Source organism: Lissotriton helveticus, chromosome 7 (assembly GCF_964261635.1).
Source record: "Lissotriton helveticus chromosome 7, aLisHel1.1, whole genome shotgun sequence".
Lineage (NCBI taxonomy): Eukaryota > Metazoa > Chordata > Amphibia > Caudata > Salamandridae > Lissotriton > Lissotriton helveticus.
In genome coordinates this window covers 416,718,522-416,737,587 of record NC_136068.1, presented here as the reverse complement: position 1 = coordinate 416,737,587, position 19,066 = coordinate 416,718,522, and the positions used below count along the sequence as shown (strand labels likewise).

General features: G+C 42.8%; 1 protein-coding gene across 1 annotated transcript in view; it reads right to left on the bottom strand.

Annotated features, from left to right (window-relative positions):
- LOC144769107 (uncharacterized) overlaps nt 1–19,066 on the bottom strand; it is a 430,861-nt gene that overhangs the window by 176,483 nt on the left and 235,312 nt on the right. Inside the window, exon 5 of the mRNA XM_078653110.1 lies at nt 7,551–7,919. Within this exon, the coding sequence (XP_078509236.1) occupies nt 7,551–7,919 (369 nt within the window). The remainder of the gene's footprint in view (nt 1–7,550; nt 7,920–19,066) is intronic.

Below are 19,066 nucleotides of genomic sequence, written 5' to 3'. Positions count from 1 at the left end.
AATTACATCATGGCGCATATTGTAAGTTCACTGACTTTGATTCAGACACGCCTTTCGCCATATTACTTATCAGCCATTGGCTTATTCAATTTACCCTTTCTTCCCTATCCAGAATGACGCTCTTCCTCAATGCTACTGACCCATCTATGTACTGCTATCATTTCTAAGACCAGAGGTTGGTCCAGGTGTCCAGGCTCTACGCCCTGTATGATGGGTAGTTCTTTCTCCGCCTTTTGAAAATAAGCATCCTTGGTATGTCTTGTTTTCCTTTATCTTGATGTGCTCAGTTGTTCTATTTAACTGTTTAATTAGGAGTCAACCCTAATCCGTCAATTCATGTACCAAATAGGTCTGTGTCCCTGTCTTCTGTCCTGATGAAGACCCCACTGCAAGGGATCAATTCAAGCCTGCTTCCATAAAGGGGTCGAAACGTCGACTATTTCCCTGTGTTTCTAGCTTCATTCCAATATTTGTGTTATTTATTACACTCATGAAGCATGTCGTTTTTTAGGTTATAATTGAACCTATGGTCATCTATATCTAAGTTGGAGTATTTGTTTATCTGCTATTGTGTGGCCTTCTGGCCCTTTTTTTCTATGTCACTTACCCCTTTCTATACTCACTGCACATTCCCCTTCCCCTCCCCAGGGCACGGTAACCAAAAAGTTTTTAGTTTTGTAATATGAATTGTTGCCCAATTTTTTGGCTTAGCTTCATTGCAATTAAAACAATGTTAGCAGATTGACTCTTTTTGTTTATATATTTGGACTAACTGTTGTGGTTTACAAATAATTTTGTGTGTGTCTACTGGGACCCCTTTCTCTCAGTGCCCTATCTACCCAGGTCCCAGTGACGTTATTGGGTGAACCCCCTTTTTTGCAACCTCGTGCTCAATAGAGTCGCAGTATATATTCATAAGTACAATAGTTTCCTCTGGGACCAACTTTTGACTAATTCTTTGCGATTCTGAGGCCTCTCTATCATTATTACCATCTATAAAATGAGGAATAGGGACTGCTGTAGCCCAAGCTCACTCTTGGATACATCACTCAATAGCCTTAGGCAGATCCAGATTGAGATTGGAGTCAAAGATGAACTGGTGCCCCTCTACAGAAGTTGCATACTACCATGCAATCAATTGTTTGTTATGGTTGTGGGGGAGAATACACCCATTTAATTAGACTAGGAAATTTTTCTTTCCACTTTCCTTTTCACCCTCTATGCAGATCCCCTGGTTGGAGAGCTCAGGCCTGTCCCTCCAATATCTCTATAATTGGTATTAGATGTGCCCTTTTCTACTATGTGCAGGCACAGCTATCCGTATTTCTAAGACACAGATTGGTCTGGAACATCTAGTTGTAAATTCAATGGAGCCAGCCATGCTGGGGGCTCTGATGGCCAATTGATACAGCGGACTGAAACATTTATAGACATAATTTGACTTGTATTAAATAGCTAGCAAAGGAAGAACTGTGAAGGGACATATATCATTACAGAGATCTCTGATGCGAACAGAACTCAAGCTCTCTTTTGGCTATAATAGTCAGGCTATTCAATTGCAAAGCAATAAGATGAAATGTACCCACTGCCAGCTCCAGTAGCGAAACCATAACCAATGTACCCAGCACCAGACCCAATGTAACTGAATCATTACAAATGTACCCATCACTGGGCCCAATGTAGCTGACCCATAACAAATGTACCCTGAACCAGGCTGGCTGGAAGAAGCCAAAATAAACATACTCAGTGGCAAGTCCAATGCTGAAAATGATATTACAACAGGTACAACAGGTACCCTGGTTTTGTATCTTGTTTTTAGATACTACAGCTGCGATGGATTTCTCAATACTCAGCATTTGCTAATATCCACTCTGCAATAATCTTGTCTGAATTGCACGGCTATTTGTATTCCTTGGCAGATTCAATGTTTATGGAGAACATTTGTTTTTCTTATTTGCCTTTGCTGCAGTATGAATGTGTCATTTCATAGAGCCTGCTGTTTATCTTTGTTGTACCTGCATTCGCTCTGCTTTGGCCGCAGGCTGCTCGTTTTATTTTATCAGTGCTGTATATGTCATATTCCAGGCATCACCCCGGGTCCCCTGAGAAAACCGAGATTTTAAATTGCTACTTATGATTCCTGGGGCAAAATGAAAGGGTATTGAGTGTACAGAGAGCAGAGAATTGCTGGTTGGGAGCTCTCGGCTCTCATTGGGAAATCGGCACCTTTTGGGACTTCGATTCGTGAATTTTTGACTGGATGTTTTCGAGGCTTTCATGGGTTGATTGAGAGCCTCAGGACCCTGCCCTACGAACCGCTAGCATTTCGAGCTGGTTCTTTGCCTGCCGGTAAAATGCAAGTTTAGAGTTCTTCCTGCATTTTTGTAGTAGCTCCACGTCGTTATGTGGAGTTTGGGTTAAAACGCGAGTAGCTGTGTTTTTATCGCGTTTTCCCTTGGTTTCTTCTGCTTTAGTTATAGTGGCCACTATAAAAAGAAGAAAGTGGGGTTGAATACATTTTGCATCATCTCTAAGAGGGATTTTTCTCTGAAATCAAGAGTTTTTTTCCCTGGATCCTGACAAAGCTTTGTTATGGAAGTCAGTTGCATGATGGGACATTGAGTACAGTCAAGAATCTTAAAGGTAATATCAGGGACTTTATGCTCAGCGCGAGTGTGATTGCGCTTTTAGCATAATTCTTGGCGCAATTTTAAAAACATCCTGTTTTGTCATTTTATTTTAATTATTTTGACTTTTCCCCTGTTTTTAGCTTGTCCATTCCGCATACACGCATTATAATAGTTTATTTCACCGCTCTTTAAGCGGGTCCCCGCCCTTGCACTAACGAATCTGATTCAGCGGCCTTATTGGGGGAAGAACGGGACGCCTGGAGGCGCCATCTTTGTATGCGCTCTAGTGGCCAGTAGGACACTCGAGAGCTGTATTTAAGGTGGGCAAGATTAGTGTTAGCCCTCGCTTAAAGGTAATATCAGGGACTTTATGCTCAGCGCGAGTGTGATTGCGCTTTCAGCATAATTCTTGGCGCGGTTTTAAAAACATCCTGTTTTGTCATTTTATTTGAATTATTTTGACTTTTCCCCTGTTTTTAGCTTGTCCATTCCGCATACGCGCATTATAATAATTTATTTCACCGCTCTTTAAGCGGGTCCGCTCCCTTGCACTACCAAATCTGATTCAGCGGCCTTATTGGGGGAAGAACGGGACGCCTGGAGGCGCCATCTTTGTATGCGCTCTAGTGGCCAATAGGACACTCGAGAGCTGTATTTGAGGTGGGCAAGATCAGTGTTAGCCCTCGCTTAAAGGTAATATCAGGGACTTTATGCTCAGCGCGAGTGTGATTGCGCTTTCAGCATAATTCTTGGCGCGATTTAAAAAACATCCTGTTTTGTCATTTTATTTTAATTATTTTGACTTATCCCCTGTTTTTATCTTGTCCATTCCGCATACGCGCATTATAATAGTTTATTTCACCGCTCTTTAAGCGGGTCCCCTCCCTTGCACTACCGAATCTGATTCAGCGGCCTTATCGGGGGAAGAACGGGATGCCTGGAGGCGCCATCTTTGTATGCGCTCTAGTGGCCAGCAGGACACTCGAGAGCTGTATTTAAGATGGCCTCTCTAGCGCGCAGTGGTAGCGCGCAGTGGGTGCGCCGGTCGCACGCCGGAGTCACGCCTGAGTCCAGCCCGTCTGCGCCCATCCGCGCTTGGACGGGCCCAGGGGCTGGACCCTCTGGATTAATTTCCATCTCGGATGCTACTCCCACTTATGTCTACACATACACCGGTGAAGAACTCCAAATATTGAGGCAAGTTCCTCGCGCAGATTGCATTCAGTGTGTCCTACCAGCACACAATTTTATGTGCTCGGGCTGTGCTTTTTCTATGGGGAAAATGTCAAGGTGCAAAGGAATGTCTCGTACTCAAGCACGCGGTAGGCCGAGGAAAAATAAAATTGCAATGGCTCGCCCCCCATTGAAGTTTTGGACCATCAACTGCAGGTCCCTCCCTAAGCATAAGTTTAATATCCATGACTTCCTTGTCGACGAGAATCCGGATGCTGTCTTTTTAACCGAGACCTGGCTCCATGAGAGCTCTAGGCCAGATATTGCAGCTGCTATCCCGAATGACTATGTAATAATGAGAAAGGACAGAGACACTGGTAAAGGGGGGGGGGTATAGCTATAATTTTTAAATCAATGTACACTTGCCAACTTGAAGGTTTCCCTCTCCGTGTATGTGAAGCCGCCCTCTTTAAGCTTACGATCAATGCTCAATTTACCTTGTCGGGCATCTTGATATATCGCCCTCCAGGCAATGCTAATCTCTGGGTGTCTTCCCTGGTGGAAGCACTAGCCCCTCTGATGCTGAGGGTGACTAATTTCACTATTCTTGGAGATTTGAATCTTCATCTTGAAGACTCGTCCTGCACTATAAGTCAACACCTTCTATCTGACCTTGAAGTCTTTGATCTTTTACTGTGTAATTCCGGACCTACTCACTCCGCGGGTCATCTGTTGGATCCAATTCTTTCAAATCTTCAATATGATTGCTCACAGGAAGCTCGCCCTCTGGAGTGGTCTGATCATTATGCTGTCTTTTTTTCTTTGCCACCTAACATGATCAAGGCCAGGAGCAGTAAGGGCAAAGACGAGCAGATACGTCGCTGGGGTAGACTTGATGCCATTAAGTTTAATCGGCATCTTTTAGGGTCTCTTCCAGAGGCCAATCTGCCCATATCAGAGCTAAATGAGGTGGTATCTAAATGGTTGAGCAATGCAGTGGACACCATGCTCCCTTTGACATCAAAGTGTTCCATGTCACATCGTCAGCCTGTACCTTGGTTCTCAGAGGAGTTGAAGCTTCTTCGGGCCAACTGCAAGGCACTTGAAAGGAGATGGAGGCGTAATTACTCCGTCTCGCGGAAAGTGGCCTATAAGGAAACCCTTAGAGGTTACCATAAGCAGTGCAAAAGTGCGAGAGCTGCCTATACCACGAATACGGTAACGCAAGCGCAAAATTGTCCCTGAGTTTTGTTTTCCGTTGTCAGGAAATTAACAGGAGCTGATACTACTCCAATTCCCCCTTCCTTGGATGAGGCTCAATGTCAGTTGCTGGCGGAGTTTTTTATTTCAAAGGTTGAGCGCATCTATGATTCACTGAGTTCTACTCCTTCGGCAGAGAAATCCCAGACTGGATTTTCATTGTTGCCTGAAATTCCCGTCACCTCAGTGAAGCTCACGGAATGGCAACTGTTTGATGATGCCTCCTTCCTTTCATGCTTGAATAGTGTGAAATCAGGGTCTCCCCGCGATCCTTTACCTGCCAAAATCCTGAAGACGTTAGATCCTAACTTATATCAGGTATTTACAAAATTGTTAAAGGAATCTCATGTACCCCAGGCATGGAAACATGCAATGGTGGTGCCCCTTCTAAAAAAGGCTGGTGCGGATGTTTCTAATCCTTCTAATTTCAGGCCCATATCCCTGTTGCCCATCTTTTCGAAAATCCTGGAAAGGCATGTCAACACTCAACTGAACCATCTAGTGGAGAGTTCTGTTTTTTTACACTCATCCCAGTCCGGCTTCCGAGCTCACTACTCCACAGAGACAGCACTTCTCGGAGTTACGGAGAGTCTGCGACACGGTATCGATCAAGGTGAAACATCGGCACTCATCCTGCTGGATTTGAGTGCAGCGTTCGATACCGTGTCCCATTCCATCCTTTTGAGATCTCTCCGCTCCCTGGGAGTGGCAGGCCCGGCTTTAGCCTGGATTGCCTCCTTTCTTAGTGGGCGTACTTTCCAGGTTTTCTCGGCCAAAGCTACATCTACAATCTGCTCATTGGCTTATGGTGTTCCCCAGGGGTCTATACTCAGACCCTTATTGTTTAAGATCTACGTAAGACCCCTGGCCACCATTGTGGAGGAAGCGGGGCTGACGCTATTCTCCTACGCCGATGACACCCAAATTGTCTTCTCTCTGTCAGGCAGAGATGATCTAAAGCTCGGCCTGGTACGCGTGGCCGAGTGGATGCAGAAGAACTGTCTGAAATTAAACGGGGAGAAGACAGAGGTGGTGATATTGGGAAAGAATAAAAATCTATGGGGCCCCCAACATTGGCCTAGTGATATGGGACCACTTCCACAACCAGCCATAGTGGTTCGCAACCTTGGTTTCCTTGTTGACGACAAGTTATCTATGAGGCAGCAGGCTACAAAGGTTGCAGCGATCTGTTTTTCCATCTTAAGATGGCTCCAGAAAATGTTATGGATGCTGCCCCTATCCACTCAGAGAACTGTTGTCCAGGCGTTGGTGGTCTCCCGCCTGGACTACGGTAATGTTCTCTATTTGGGAGCTGATGCTGCAACCATTAAGATTCTTCAGGTAGTCCACAATGCGGCTGCCCGCCTGCTTCTGAAGGTTCCTAGGAGAACTTCAGCATCTTCTGCTCTGCGTGACTTACACTGGCTTAAAATCTCAACCCGGATTAAATTTAAAGCCTAATGTTATCTGTTCAAGATTAGGCAGGGCACAGCCCCTAAATACCTACAGAACTTAGTTCAACCATACAGGACTCATCAAACCCTTAGATCTACTGGGAATGGAGACTTTGTTATCCCAAGATTCAAACTTGCCAGAATGGGCGGGCGGTCTTTCGCTCATCTAGGGCCCAAGCTCTGTTAGGTAGTTAGAACACTGGCCACAGTCCACCTTTGCAGGCAGACATTTCTTTCTTTCTCTCTCAAGACCCAATGCTCCTTATATTTTTGCTTATAGACTAACCTTCTAGAGAAAAGACATTTCCTCTTCTTCTTAATTGGAAACGTCATGTGGTTCTTATTTTGATGCTATATTCGCGGAAACCTGCTGCTTCTGAAATTTCATAATTTACTGACAATCTTAACTTAGCATTAGGGAGTTCCCTTCATGGGAACAAGACGTTGCCTTATTTTGCAAATGTTATCTTTAATAATGTGTGCTTGCACTTGCCAATTTATTTTACTTGGATTATATTCATACATGCTGTATTCAGGCAAACATTGATGCTATTTTTAATTCATTTGATTTGAGATTTTAACTTTAATAACACTGGCTTAAAATCTCAACCCGGATTAAATTTAAAGCCTTATGTTATCTGTTCAAGATTAGGCAGGGCACAGCCCCTAAATACCTACAGAACTTAGTTCAACCATACAGGACTCATCAAACCCTTAGATCTACTGGGAATGGAGACTTTGTTATCCCAAGATTCAAACTTGCCAGAATGGGCGGGCGGTCTTTCGCTCATCTAGGGCCCAAGCTCTGGAACGCTTTACCAGTTGCTCTAAAATTGGAGAATAACTTTCTGTGGTTCCGGAAGGGACTTAAGACCTTGCTTTTTGAGTGATCTGCCCGTTGTCCTGGTCTGCTCGATATTACCTGATACTTCTTTCTTCTTGAGTCTATCCCTAGCACCGGGAAACCCACTGCGGGTAGCTGTTGCGCGTTACAAGTTAAATAAATAAATAAATAAATAAATATTAGGCTTACCCATCACAACGGCTGCCCTGGATTTCTCAGCCAGAACCTTGTCAGCACTGAGGAACCTGCAGAAGAACTCAGCGCCGTCATCCTCACTTTTAGATACCTGGAAGACCAGCGAGGACGAGAAGCTCCTCTTTACACCACACAATCCACCTTTCACCAAGGTACTTCTGCATGAGTAGCGGTTACGGTTCACCAACTCTGTGTAATCCTCAGACCAGCGGTTCACCTTGGCCTCTCGAATCTCCTGCTCTTGGCCAAGCCTTTTGATCACCCACACAGCCATGATGTTGTCTGGCACCCGGCCCTTCATCTGGCAGTCCAAGGTAATGATGCTCCCATCGATCCAGTCATTCAGGGACACAATGTCCCCCACTGTAAGAGGGAAAACAGAGAGAAACAAGAGCAGAGACAGGTGGGATAAGAGTGTAGCACAGACCAGGACCTCGCAGTGGACCCTATGTGAGGGATGGCAATGTCCCATTTCAGAAGATGCACACAGCACCACTAGTCATATTCACAACACAAAGACCCCCATGAAATAGAAGGTTCCTCTGTATGGAGCTAAAATGAAAGATAACCATGAAGCCACTGTTCGGATTCAGATATGATCAGAAACACATTAATTACAAAACAAAACAATGCCTTTTCTGCCATGCCCCCAACATTTTTACTTTTATGTCTCTACCTGTACCCACATTCTTCATATCAGATGCTCTCAAAGAACTAAATAAAAAAGCCCTGCATTCACAGAGACCTCTCCCATATACCTTTGCCCTAAACCACCCTCCTTGACTTTGTTAGAGAAACCTTTCAAATTTTACATAAAAATTCCAATCTATCTGCAATACATCCATTCTTTCTTTATTCCACAAAACATAAGGCCTGAATCTTTGCTCTAAGTTATCAACTATGTGTGCGACATATTGTCATGCACCTCATCCTTTAAAAGGTACCCAGCGACAATGCTGTCCATGGTTATCAGGTGGTTGTGACTCGGTTGAACATCCGTAGTACGATCCAATTTCGGCTACCATGTTAGTTCATGGCAAAACCTCTTTATGATCCCCAGACCGTGATGATGCAATGTCACCATCAATTATTTGTGCTTAATGAAATGTAAGCTGTAACACATATAACCATTACAACATGTACACACATTATTTTTCATTTCAATTTAGTGAAACAAGTGATTTATACGTTTGTTTAAATTTAGATAGGGCATAGGCATCATAACGTTGACAAGAGTAGGTCTAGGCATCTTACTCCATTTTGAAAAGCCAATGTTGCATTTCTATTTGTTGTGCATATTTCATTCTCTTTGTTTCAGACATTTGAGTTGTCATGTTCTATTTAGAAATTGTTTCCATTAGCTTATTGTGTGAAGATCATGTGTTTTTTACAAATAATTTGTTTAACAATGTTTCTTAGTGCCTGCATGGGATGGGAGGCAGAGGAGGTGAATACACCTTTGTGCGATATTGTGAAGTTCACAACAATGTAAGAAGCTGGCATTGTATTATCTATGAGAAGGAGGCTAACACCAAGTACAGAGAGAACACTGGGTTTTCATTGGGTCTTACTCAGTAGGAAACTGTAGGACATATCATTTGGTTGTAATTTCATGTTTTAATTGTGTGAAGCTTGTTAGGTAGTTAGAACACTGGCCACAGTCCACCTTTGCAGGCAGACATTTCTTTCTTTCTCTCTCAAGACCCAATGCTCCTTATATTTTTGCTTATAGACTAACCTTCTAGAGAAAAGACATTTCCTCTTCTTCTTAATTGGAAACGTCATGTGGTTCGTTTTTTGATGCTATATTCGCGGAAACCTGCTGCTTCTGAAATTTCCTAATTTACTGACAATCTTAACTTAGCATTAGGGAGTTCCCTTCATGGGAACAAGACGTTGCCTTATTTTGCAAATGTTATCTTTAATAATGTGTGCTTGCACTTGCCAATTTATTTTACTTGGATTATATTCATACATGCTGTATTCAGGCAAACATTGATGCTATTTTTAATTCATCTGATTTGAGATTTTAACTTTAATAATATGCTTAAAAATCTTCATGGTTTGCAAACTTACTTCTCGCTATCATTACTGTGGGGCAAAATCTATTCACGGTAATTGAAATGTAACTGGATTTGTGAATTTAGCCTTAGTTTGAGAGAAAAGTCCATCCTAGTGGACACAGCAGAGTTCAAAGTTTGCACCAAGTTTATGCAGTGCGAATATCATTGTTATTTATCCTGCTACCAACAATACCATAGAACTGAGTCTAAAGTCACAGCTGATCAAGCCTGGTAAATGTAAACAGGACAGAGGCATTAACCTTGTCATGACATGGGAGTGATGGCATGCTACTAGAAGTGCAGAATATTTTCCTAGTATAACCTGAATTGAGGTTTATTCTCATCACAGCATGCATTCCAAAATATTAAACTTGGGCATATTAACACGGTTGATTATAGCTTTTTCTCAAGCTATATCTTACCGGGAGCAGAATGTTCAGAATGTAAAAGAGATGAAGCTGCCATTGCTTGTCTCAATGTCAAAATATACTATAGTAAAAATTAAATGCTGATTACCAGCTGTAGTATCTGTCCATCAGCTATGTTACTATCACAATAGAAAAAACCCAGAAACTGTAGAATAGACTAGAACAGGGGAACCTTGCGGTAACAAAGTTCTAGAATATAGAGTGAGGAGCCTGCGTGCTCCAGAATTTGCAGTTGGAATGCGGTGGCTGAGATGTATGGAATAAATCTGATGTTCCTGTTCACTCCCTGGTCCGCATATTAAATAACCCCCTTATCCGGTATTGGACACTGGCAACGAGGATGGGATACGTCCAGGTACACCTCAACACGCTCTTGATGCAGTAGGAAAATGGAGTGTGGCCACTCTCAGGAACTGAAAGGTATTCAGGGAAGTACCCTGGTCCAACAATTGAGTCAAGGATTGCTGAGTCAAATGGACTCTGGTATGCAGTGAGTACAGTTGCAGATAGTTGCTGGCTGTGAGCCTGAGCAGCATGTATGTGGCTACTGGCGGAAGCCGCAGTGATGACTTAACGGTTGTCCCGACGTGACCACTGTTCACTGCTTGAGCTATTTACTTGGAAGACAATTGAATGCAAGAGAATGAGGTGATTTTAACCTCTTTTGAGAGTGTTGACATTTAGAGAGAGTGGTGACTGTGTCACCTAATTCTCTGCTCCCAACATCAGCATGAGGGGGCCTACAGCTTTCTGAAGAGGGTACGCACTGTACATGAGGAATCCCCTCATATTGTATCGCTGAACTTAAGCATTACGAACTTTGGAAGCGTGTTTGATGCCATTTACACACAGCAAAGAACAGTTGTTGAGTGTTATGGGGTGCCTGCTGAGCATGAGAATTCGCCATTGTTAATGTTCCTCACTCACTAGGGGTGCACACTGAACTAAGTGACTACATTCCATAACCCTGCAGATTACCCAACGGCCCCTGGATTGATTCCAAGATTGCGCCTTTACCGATTCACTCAGGCATCATACATGAACGCTTGGAACGCCGCGTTGTGAAGCACCGGACGTCCCCGGACGTGGCACCAATCGCCAGCGCTGTGCCTCCCTCTTCATTCAGATGGCGTCCACCCAGCTGGAAGCCCACTATAAATGATCTACCGATTTGCCAGCTTCCAAGATTATTCACCCAGCACCCTCTAAACAACACAACCCTGTCCTGAAGACGATCCCAATTGACGAGGATCGAAACGTCGTTGACAACTCAGTGCAAGACATGGCGCAGTTTCTTATGATGGCTCATTTCGAATCAATAACTGTTTAAATGTTTCACCACTGTAAATTGCCTTTGAGCCACGTTTTTCACTGTATATATTGACACAATCACTCACCTTGCGCTGCTCTCGCTGTCCGTTTTTGCTACTTGCGTCGCCACCTATTTCACCTGCACATACCTGAGCACCAAGTACATTCGGGTTGTTTCTGATTTGTTCATACAGTGCTGCCTTAACTGTACAACCGTTTATTATTTGCCCTTTTTTTCCCCTTTTTTCCCCCTTTTTTCTCTTGTTAAATATATGATGAATAACAAATCAAGACCCTAAATTGTTTTCAGTCTCCTTATTTCGGTACTAGTAATGCTTTCAGCATACATGCTTAATTGTCTCCTGAATATTACCTGTTGGGATATTGTTTGTTTTTCTCTACATATGGATGTCAGCATGCACTAGCAGCTATGAACTCTTGTGGGTGTGAGCCACCATGAACTCATTTCAATCGCAGCACAATGAGGAGAATTCAGCGCTAAGAACTCGAAGTAAGGTCTCCCTTCTGTAGGACCACTAACCTTCCTTAAATCTGCCTTTTTAGGTGAAATCAGCATCCTTTTCCCTGGAGTTCTGCGAGAGTCTGAGGGAAGAGCATTTGGGAGGAGCTCTAGAAAGACTATCTGTGGTACACCACCTACTACCCAGCGGTTGCCACGTTTTGTCCTAAGCCTGCAAGGAGCACTCACCTCATCGGTTCCCCTGCTTCAGAGCCCTCTGTCTAAACAGAGCCAATGCCTCCTGAAGACAGTTGAGGAACACCACACTGATGTTGGCAGCGATAAAAAGAGAACAGTAAGTCAGTGTGTGAATTTGTTGGGCATTGCCATATATTGAGAGACCCTAGACCCTACTCGGTTTTGAATGTAGAGGGATTGGAGAAAGTGGGTTGGGGGATATTTAATGTGACATCAGAAATAAGAAATGAGTATGCAGGGTGGTACTCCTCCCCCATTATTTTTAACATCTCCGGGGAACCACCAATTAAGTGGAACAAAATGGATAAAAATCTTTCACAATTATTCCATTATTTGTGGGCCCAATTTGGGTCTAGAGAGGAAGACTGCACTATTGCAACATTGTATAGGAGCATAACGACAAGATACCCTGGAGCATCTACCTGATCTGAGTGCTGAGAATCCAGGGGGTTAAATGAATACAAAATAAGCAAGCAATCAGATAATCATTGCCTTCCATGGATCAGTACAATCATGGACCACTAGCTCACAAAAAGAAGGAGAAACATTAGAGGAATTTGTGTCTTAGTTGCATAAATTGGCATCCTCATGTAAGTTTAAAGCAACAAACGATGAACGCATCAGGGACCAATTTTGTTGAATTGAAAAACTGAAAGGAAAGGGGAGGAACTTTGGCTAAAAGATTATACTCTCTTGGGACATGTGTTGATTGTGGCAAAATAAGTAGAGTTCATGTTTAGATGTGTGAAAGAAATTAAGCAATACGCTAATAGCAAGGAAAATGTACAAATGATTGAGGAAGAGAAATGGTGGTACAAGTAGTTAAGGGCACTCCTACGACAAAGAGAAGGTGGAGTGTTTGCACCTTCAAGGGACAATGCTACAAATGTGGGAGGGTTGGCCACATGACAAACAGTAAGGAATGCCCAGCAATTCCATAGGCAATAAGTGTGGGAGGAAAGGACATTTCATGGCGTGCTTTAGAAGTAGCTCTGGTAGCAAGAAACCTGACAAACAAGGTATATATATGAGGTGTGCAAAGAAATTGTATGTCAGAGTACTGACGGAGGGTCTTGAAACCTGAAAGAGTCGGTAAGGATAGAAGACCTTGCGGTGAGGTCATGTTTGATTTATGCTCTAACAGCTAGTGCGGTAGACCTCGAAGCGGGGGAACCAGGTTCATGTCTCAGTAGGGACGCTCAAAATCCTATGATTCTGGGAAATCACTTAATCTACTTACGCCTAACAAAATAAACGTGTGTCTGTAATGCAACTGGTGGTGATGTAAAGCGTTTTGATACCTACGGGTCAAGTTTGTGCTAATATATAACTCCCCCCACCTAAAAAAAACAATCTCAGATAAGGTATTTTATAAACTGTTCAAAAAATAGATGCATCTCCACAAAATGGATATACACCCAGGAGGGTATGGTGGTCAGCATATTAAGATGATAGGATACATGGATACATTGTGGGAAAGATTGAGTACAAAAGCACATAAACAGTATGCAAAGTTTATGTTTCATGTAAAGGAAATTGGATTTTAGGATGGCCAGCACAAAATGGCATAGACTTTTATCTGATTCCTAATGCTGAACCTCAAATACTGATCCAGAATTTTAATAAGGATATAGAGGTTGGATTTGCTTTTGATAAAGAATATGCTGAAGTATTCACAGAAAAGTTGGGATACCTCAAGCAATATGTGCACAAGATAAAATTGAACGAGAAAGCAGTTCGGGTGTCAGTTAAAGTACGGATTTGCTTTTGATAAAGAATATGCTGAAGTATTCACAGAAAAGTTGGGATACCTCAAGGAATATGTGCACCAGATAAAATTGAACGAGAAAACAGTTCGGTGTCAGTTAAAGTACATAGTCTTCCCTTAAGCATACAGAACGCAGTGAGAGAGGAGTTAGAAAAATCATGCAAGCTGGATGTAATTGAACCTGTGGAAGCAACTGAATGGTTAGCAAACACTGTATTGGAGAGAAAAATAGACCACAAGAGTTGCCTATGTGTTGCATTTAAAACCCTCAACAAAGAGGTAGTTGTTTACAAGTTTCCTTTACCAAACATAGCAGAGATGGTCACACTGCAGTTGGAGCAAAACTCTTCTCAGTATTAAATGTTACATCCACATATTACCATATCTGCCTACACCCAACTCTCAACAACTCACTGTTTTCATTACACCCATGGGGGCGTACAAATTTAAACGCATCCTGTTTGGTCTGGTAATGGCAATGTCAGTCTTTCAGAGAGCCATATCTAATGTACTGTCTGGAATCCTGGAGGTGTCCTGTTATCAGAATGATATGCTGATATTTGGGAACTTTTAGACACAGCATAATGAAAGACTAAGACAGGTTTTGGACAGATTCAAAGATTATGGTCTTACTGTAAGAAAAGACAAATGTAAACTTTAATTTACTGAAATAAACTATCTTCAGCATTAATTCACTTTTGAAGGGGTACAAAGCAAAGTAGATCTGGTGAACACCATTTTGAAATTAGTGACAGCCAAAACTGAGAAACAAACTGAGATCCTTTTTAGGAATGATAGAATTTTATAGTAATTTCATCAGCAACTTTGTCAGATGGACGTGCCATATGTACAAAATGTTAAACAATAGGGTGACCTTTGAGGGGGTTCGGCATTGCAAGAGAGAATTAAGAATGATTTGACCATTGCAGAATACTTTAAAGAGTTTGTTTCAGGGAACAAAAATCATCATTACAACAGATGCTAGTTCAAAAGGGCTAGGGGCTGTAATTGTACAAGTAAGTGGAAAAGGTAAGGAAACCATTGCATTTACCTCAAGAGCACTCAGGCAATTGGAGGTCAACTATTCTGCAATTTGAAAAAAACATTGGCAGGGTACTGGGCCCTAAATAAATTCAAGAACTTTACATGGGGGACTATGTTCAAGTTAAGGACAGACCACACTCAAGGAGGTGTTTACAAAAAAAGGACTGGAGGCAATTTCCAGTAGAATTAAAAGATGGGTCATTAATCTACAAGAATACACATTTGACGTAAAATAGTACACGTAACTTTGCAGCAGATTGCTTGTTCCAATTGATTGGTGATGTGGAAAAGAAAAAAAAAGTCTGTGACAACCAAAGTGAGGATAAAGAATTACACAAAGAAAATGTGTGTGTGATCACCAAAGGGGTGGTTGAGGAGCAAAATTGAAAAGAGTTAGAAACAGATACCATTCTAAGTAAAGTACGAGATTTGTTAATCCAGGGTTGGGATGATGTCAAAATGAATAAAGAGTAGCTTAGGCCATATTAAAAGGTCAGAGAAGAATTATCAGAAGTAGATGGATGCCTCTTCAAAGGCAAAACATTGATACCTCCTGAAAACCTCAGGAGAAAACTGACAGAAATAGCACACTTACGCCATTTGGGGATCACCAAAACCAAGCAAAGGTTGAGGTTAAACATTTGGTGGTCTGGAATGGATGTACTGGTAGAAACGGAGTTAAGGAATTATATAGCCTGCTCCACCAGTGATAAGGTAGCAAAATTACACACTCCACTTACGCACTGTCGCACCCTACCTGAAGGTCCTTGGGCAGATGTAGAAATGGGCATCATTGTTCCACTGACGAGAGAGAGGAATTCCTCATATATTTTAGTTTTAGTCAATGTCCGCTCAACCTCAATCATAAACTTCCTGATAGGGATCTTCTTACGCAGGGGACTACCCAACAACCTTTTAACTGACAGAGGTGTTCAGTTTTGCTCCCTAAAAATTGAGGAATATATGAAGTGTAATGGAATACCACACACGCTTAGTGCCCTGTATCACCCAGAAACCAATGGACCAGGAGAAAGAATTAACAAAATACTCAAAGAGGGTATTCAGCTGGCAAGAGCTAATGGGTTGTACTGGAAAGAGGGGGTTTGGAGGCAAATAGAAGCTTATTGCTTAACTCTTCATAAGTCAAGAGGGCTGACTCCCTTCTAGTTCTTAAAGAGTAGGAAGCCCAATTCTAGACAGGTACCTGGGTGGATAAAACTGCACAAAGGCTGGGTGATGGTTGATGTAGGTCAACAGTACAGTAAAAACGAGTTGGAGTTGCAAAAAGCATGCAAGGGGAGGTTTGACAGATTGCATAACACCAAAGTTATCAAGTTTAAAGTGGGTGATAGGGTAAGAGTGAAAGCTCCAGCTGGCATACAATGGTCAAAATGTACTGAAACCATGAAAGTCAAAGTTCTTTCACAATGTGGTCAAGACACAGGATGGTAGAATATGGAATCTGGGGAGGGTGGTAAAACATGACTGGCCTGGACACAATGGGAAGACATGTGGAAACAACGGTGAAGAAGGTCAAAAAGTGGACATACAAATGACATTTCTACGATACAAAAGAGGAAAACACTGTGGTTCGAGTCATGTGCATTGAACACCAGTTCTGTCAGTTTCAATGACAAATAAATGCATTGTAGTGTAAATAATAATAAGTTGTTGAAAAACACTCCAATAGCTCCTAAAAGGAACAACGTCTTCCCTGAAATACCATTTGATAGCCTCAGAACATACTGCTCACATTATTGTATCTACATTACATCTATAGAAGTTTCTGCTTGTCAACTGTGAAAGTGGCAATGGAAGTCCAACTAAAAACAAGAAAACAAAAAACAATAATTCTATAAAGCCCCTGTTGAAAACCTAGCCATAGTAGGCAATACAATAGGGCCTCTGATAAAAACGTATTCACAGCAGCCAAAAACGTTCCATGATTTTCCCACCTCCAACAAGCAGACCGACAGGAAGCATAGACATTATTATCTCAAAACAGTCATGAGTGTAAGGAAGAAAGTGTTCTGTGTGGCTTTGGTAAGGTTTTCGGCCCTACCCGTGTACGTTTTTATTAACAATGATATATTAGTATAGTGAGCTTGACAATACCTTAATTCTTTACATTTGCTGACATGAGAGCTGTGGTTTTAAGGCAAGGGATACCTAAAGTCTACCCCCATTCAGAATAAGCGCAACTAATGCCCTCAAACCCAGGGTTTGATGTAACTGGCAATGGTGGCCCATGCTCCTCACACTCAAACATGCCATTTGCATGACACTCCTTCCTTTCTTTGGCCAATAACGCAGGACCCCATGTATAGTCATGTTGTCCTTTGCAGTATTCTCCTCTAGGACTCTATGGCCATATTATGCTCGTTCCCATCATGCAACATCCCACATTGTGGGAAGTCTTACACTTTGTTGTCTCTCAGTCTTTGAAGCAGTCTGACCTCTGCCCCTCCTCAGCCTTTTCACTTACACCACAGTGCTCACTGCAATTACCTCGAGGTACTTTATGAAAGGAAACTGGGAGTGAGGTATGTATGTGTGGCCAAGGGGCCACAGAAGCAGAGGGACCCAGCTCTGGTTGGACCCCGAGGGTACAACAGAAACACTGGCTAGCTTTCTACTTGTTAGCCAGACACACCCCTGGTCACAACCATTCCTGTTAAGAGGATGGCAGAGATGCCATCTGGTGTGCGCAGCGAAGGTGACAGGAGGAAGAAGCACTGGACGATGGAGGAGGGATACAGTGACTGAACATGGAGGAAGAACAGCGTGATCTGAAGAACCACTGCTGGAGCAATCGAATAGAGGAAGCAGCAACACTTGCAGAGAGGAGCGACAACGGCCTGCTGAGAACGGAAAAGGAGACAGGGCTTAGGAGGCAGAATTAGACATTGCCAGGTGTCCAGATGGGGCTGGAGGTCGCAGCCAGAGAAGGTAATGGTGTGTGCTCGACCCAGTGGGAAGGTGCTACGAACCAGGCTTAAGTGGCTCTATATCAAAGTCATGGCCTCAGACAAGTGGCAAGAAGGGGCTCTCTAGTCATTGTTTGGTGACTGGTTGCACGGGGATACCTGATTGGGCTATAGGATTGTTGTGGGGAGCACTCAAGGTGAAACAATGAACAGTGGCACTGTTTAGATGTCACCTGGGTGAAACAGGGTGCTTAGAAACACCAGGTGTTGGTTTACTGGACCATTTTCTCCACTGTGGCTGATGTTTTTTCCTTTAGAACTGCGTGTCACATAGTGGAGTTTTTATTGTCATGTCCAGTGTAGGTGATGGGATACCAAAGAGAATTTTGGCCTGAATACTAAGGCCTTCCTTTACTTTTCCAAGAGGAATATTCTGAGCCAGTAGTGAGAAGCGGAAGAGGAATCGAAGACCAGAGGATAGCTAATCTAAAGAAATCCAAGCAACCAGAAAACCCTTATTGCAGAGGTGGAATGCCCTTAAGTTGTTTCCAATAAAAATACATGACAATTGCCACTCTGTTTCCGAGTCATACCTGACATCCTTTACAGTGGTGTCAGATGTGGGATCTATAGTATATTCCCTGACAGGCTGTGGATATAACTCAACCGGTAACCATGGAAGACATGATTAAGCAGCTTGCAGAAGGTCAACAACACCTTCAGCTAGTAGAGGATCTAACACAAGCCACACAGTAAGACCAGGTAGACATACAAACTGCCATAAAAATCCAGGCACAGTCATTGCAGACAATCAGCAGGTGCAGGATACAGCTATCCAAAGACTGACCAATACCATAGCCATTACGAAGGTACACCCAAATATTCCCAGTTCAGTGTTACAAAAGTATCAACTAGGGGAAGGCCCAAACGTTTTTTTTACCAACTTTGAGAGGGTCGCTACCACAGCAGGATGACACCCAGAATGATGGGGTCAATATAGTGCACACCTCTTATCAGGAGAATTGGAAACGGCTTACCATGCCACCAACCCTGTGGGTACCACCTCCACAATGATATCAAGAAGATTATACTAGAGAAGTTAGGTTTTGACAAAGAATTTTATAAGGAGAAATTCTGAAAATAAAAATGGAACCCCCAAGCTAGTCCTCGAGTGCTCTTCTACAGAATCAAGGATTTAGGGAATTGATAGCTGAAACCCACGGTACGCGACTCGAGGAAGTCTTGGATAAA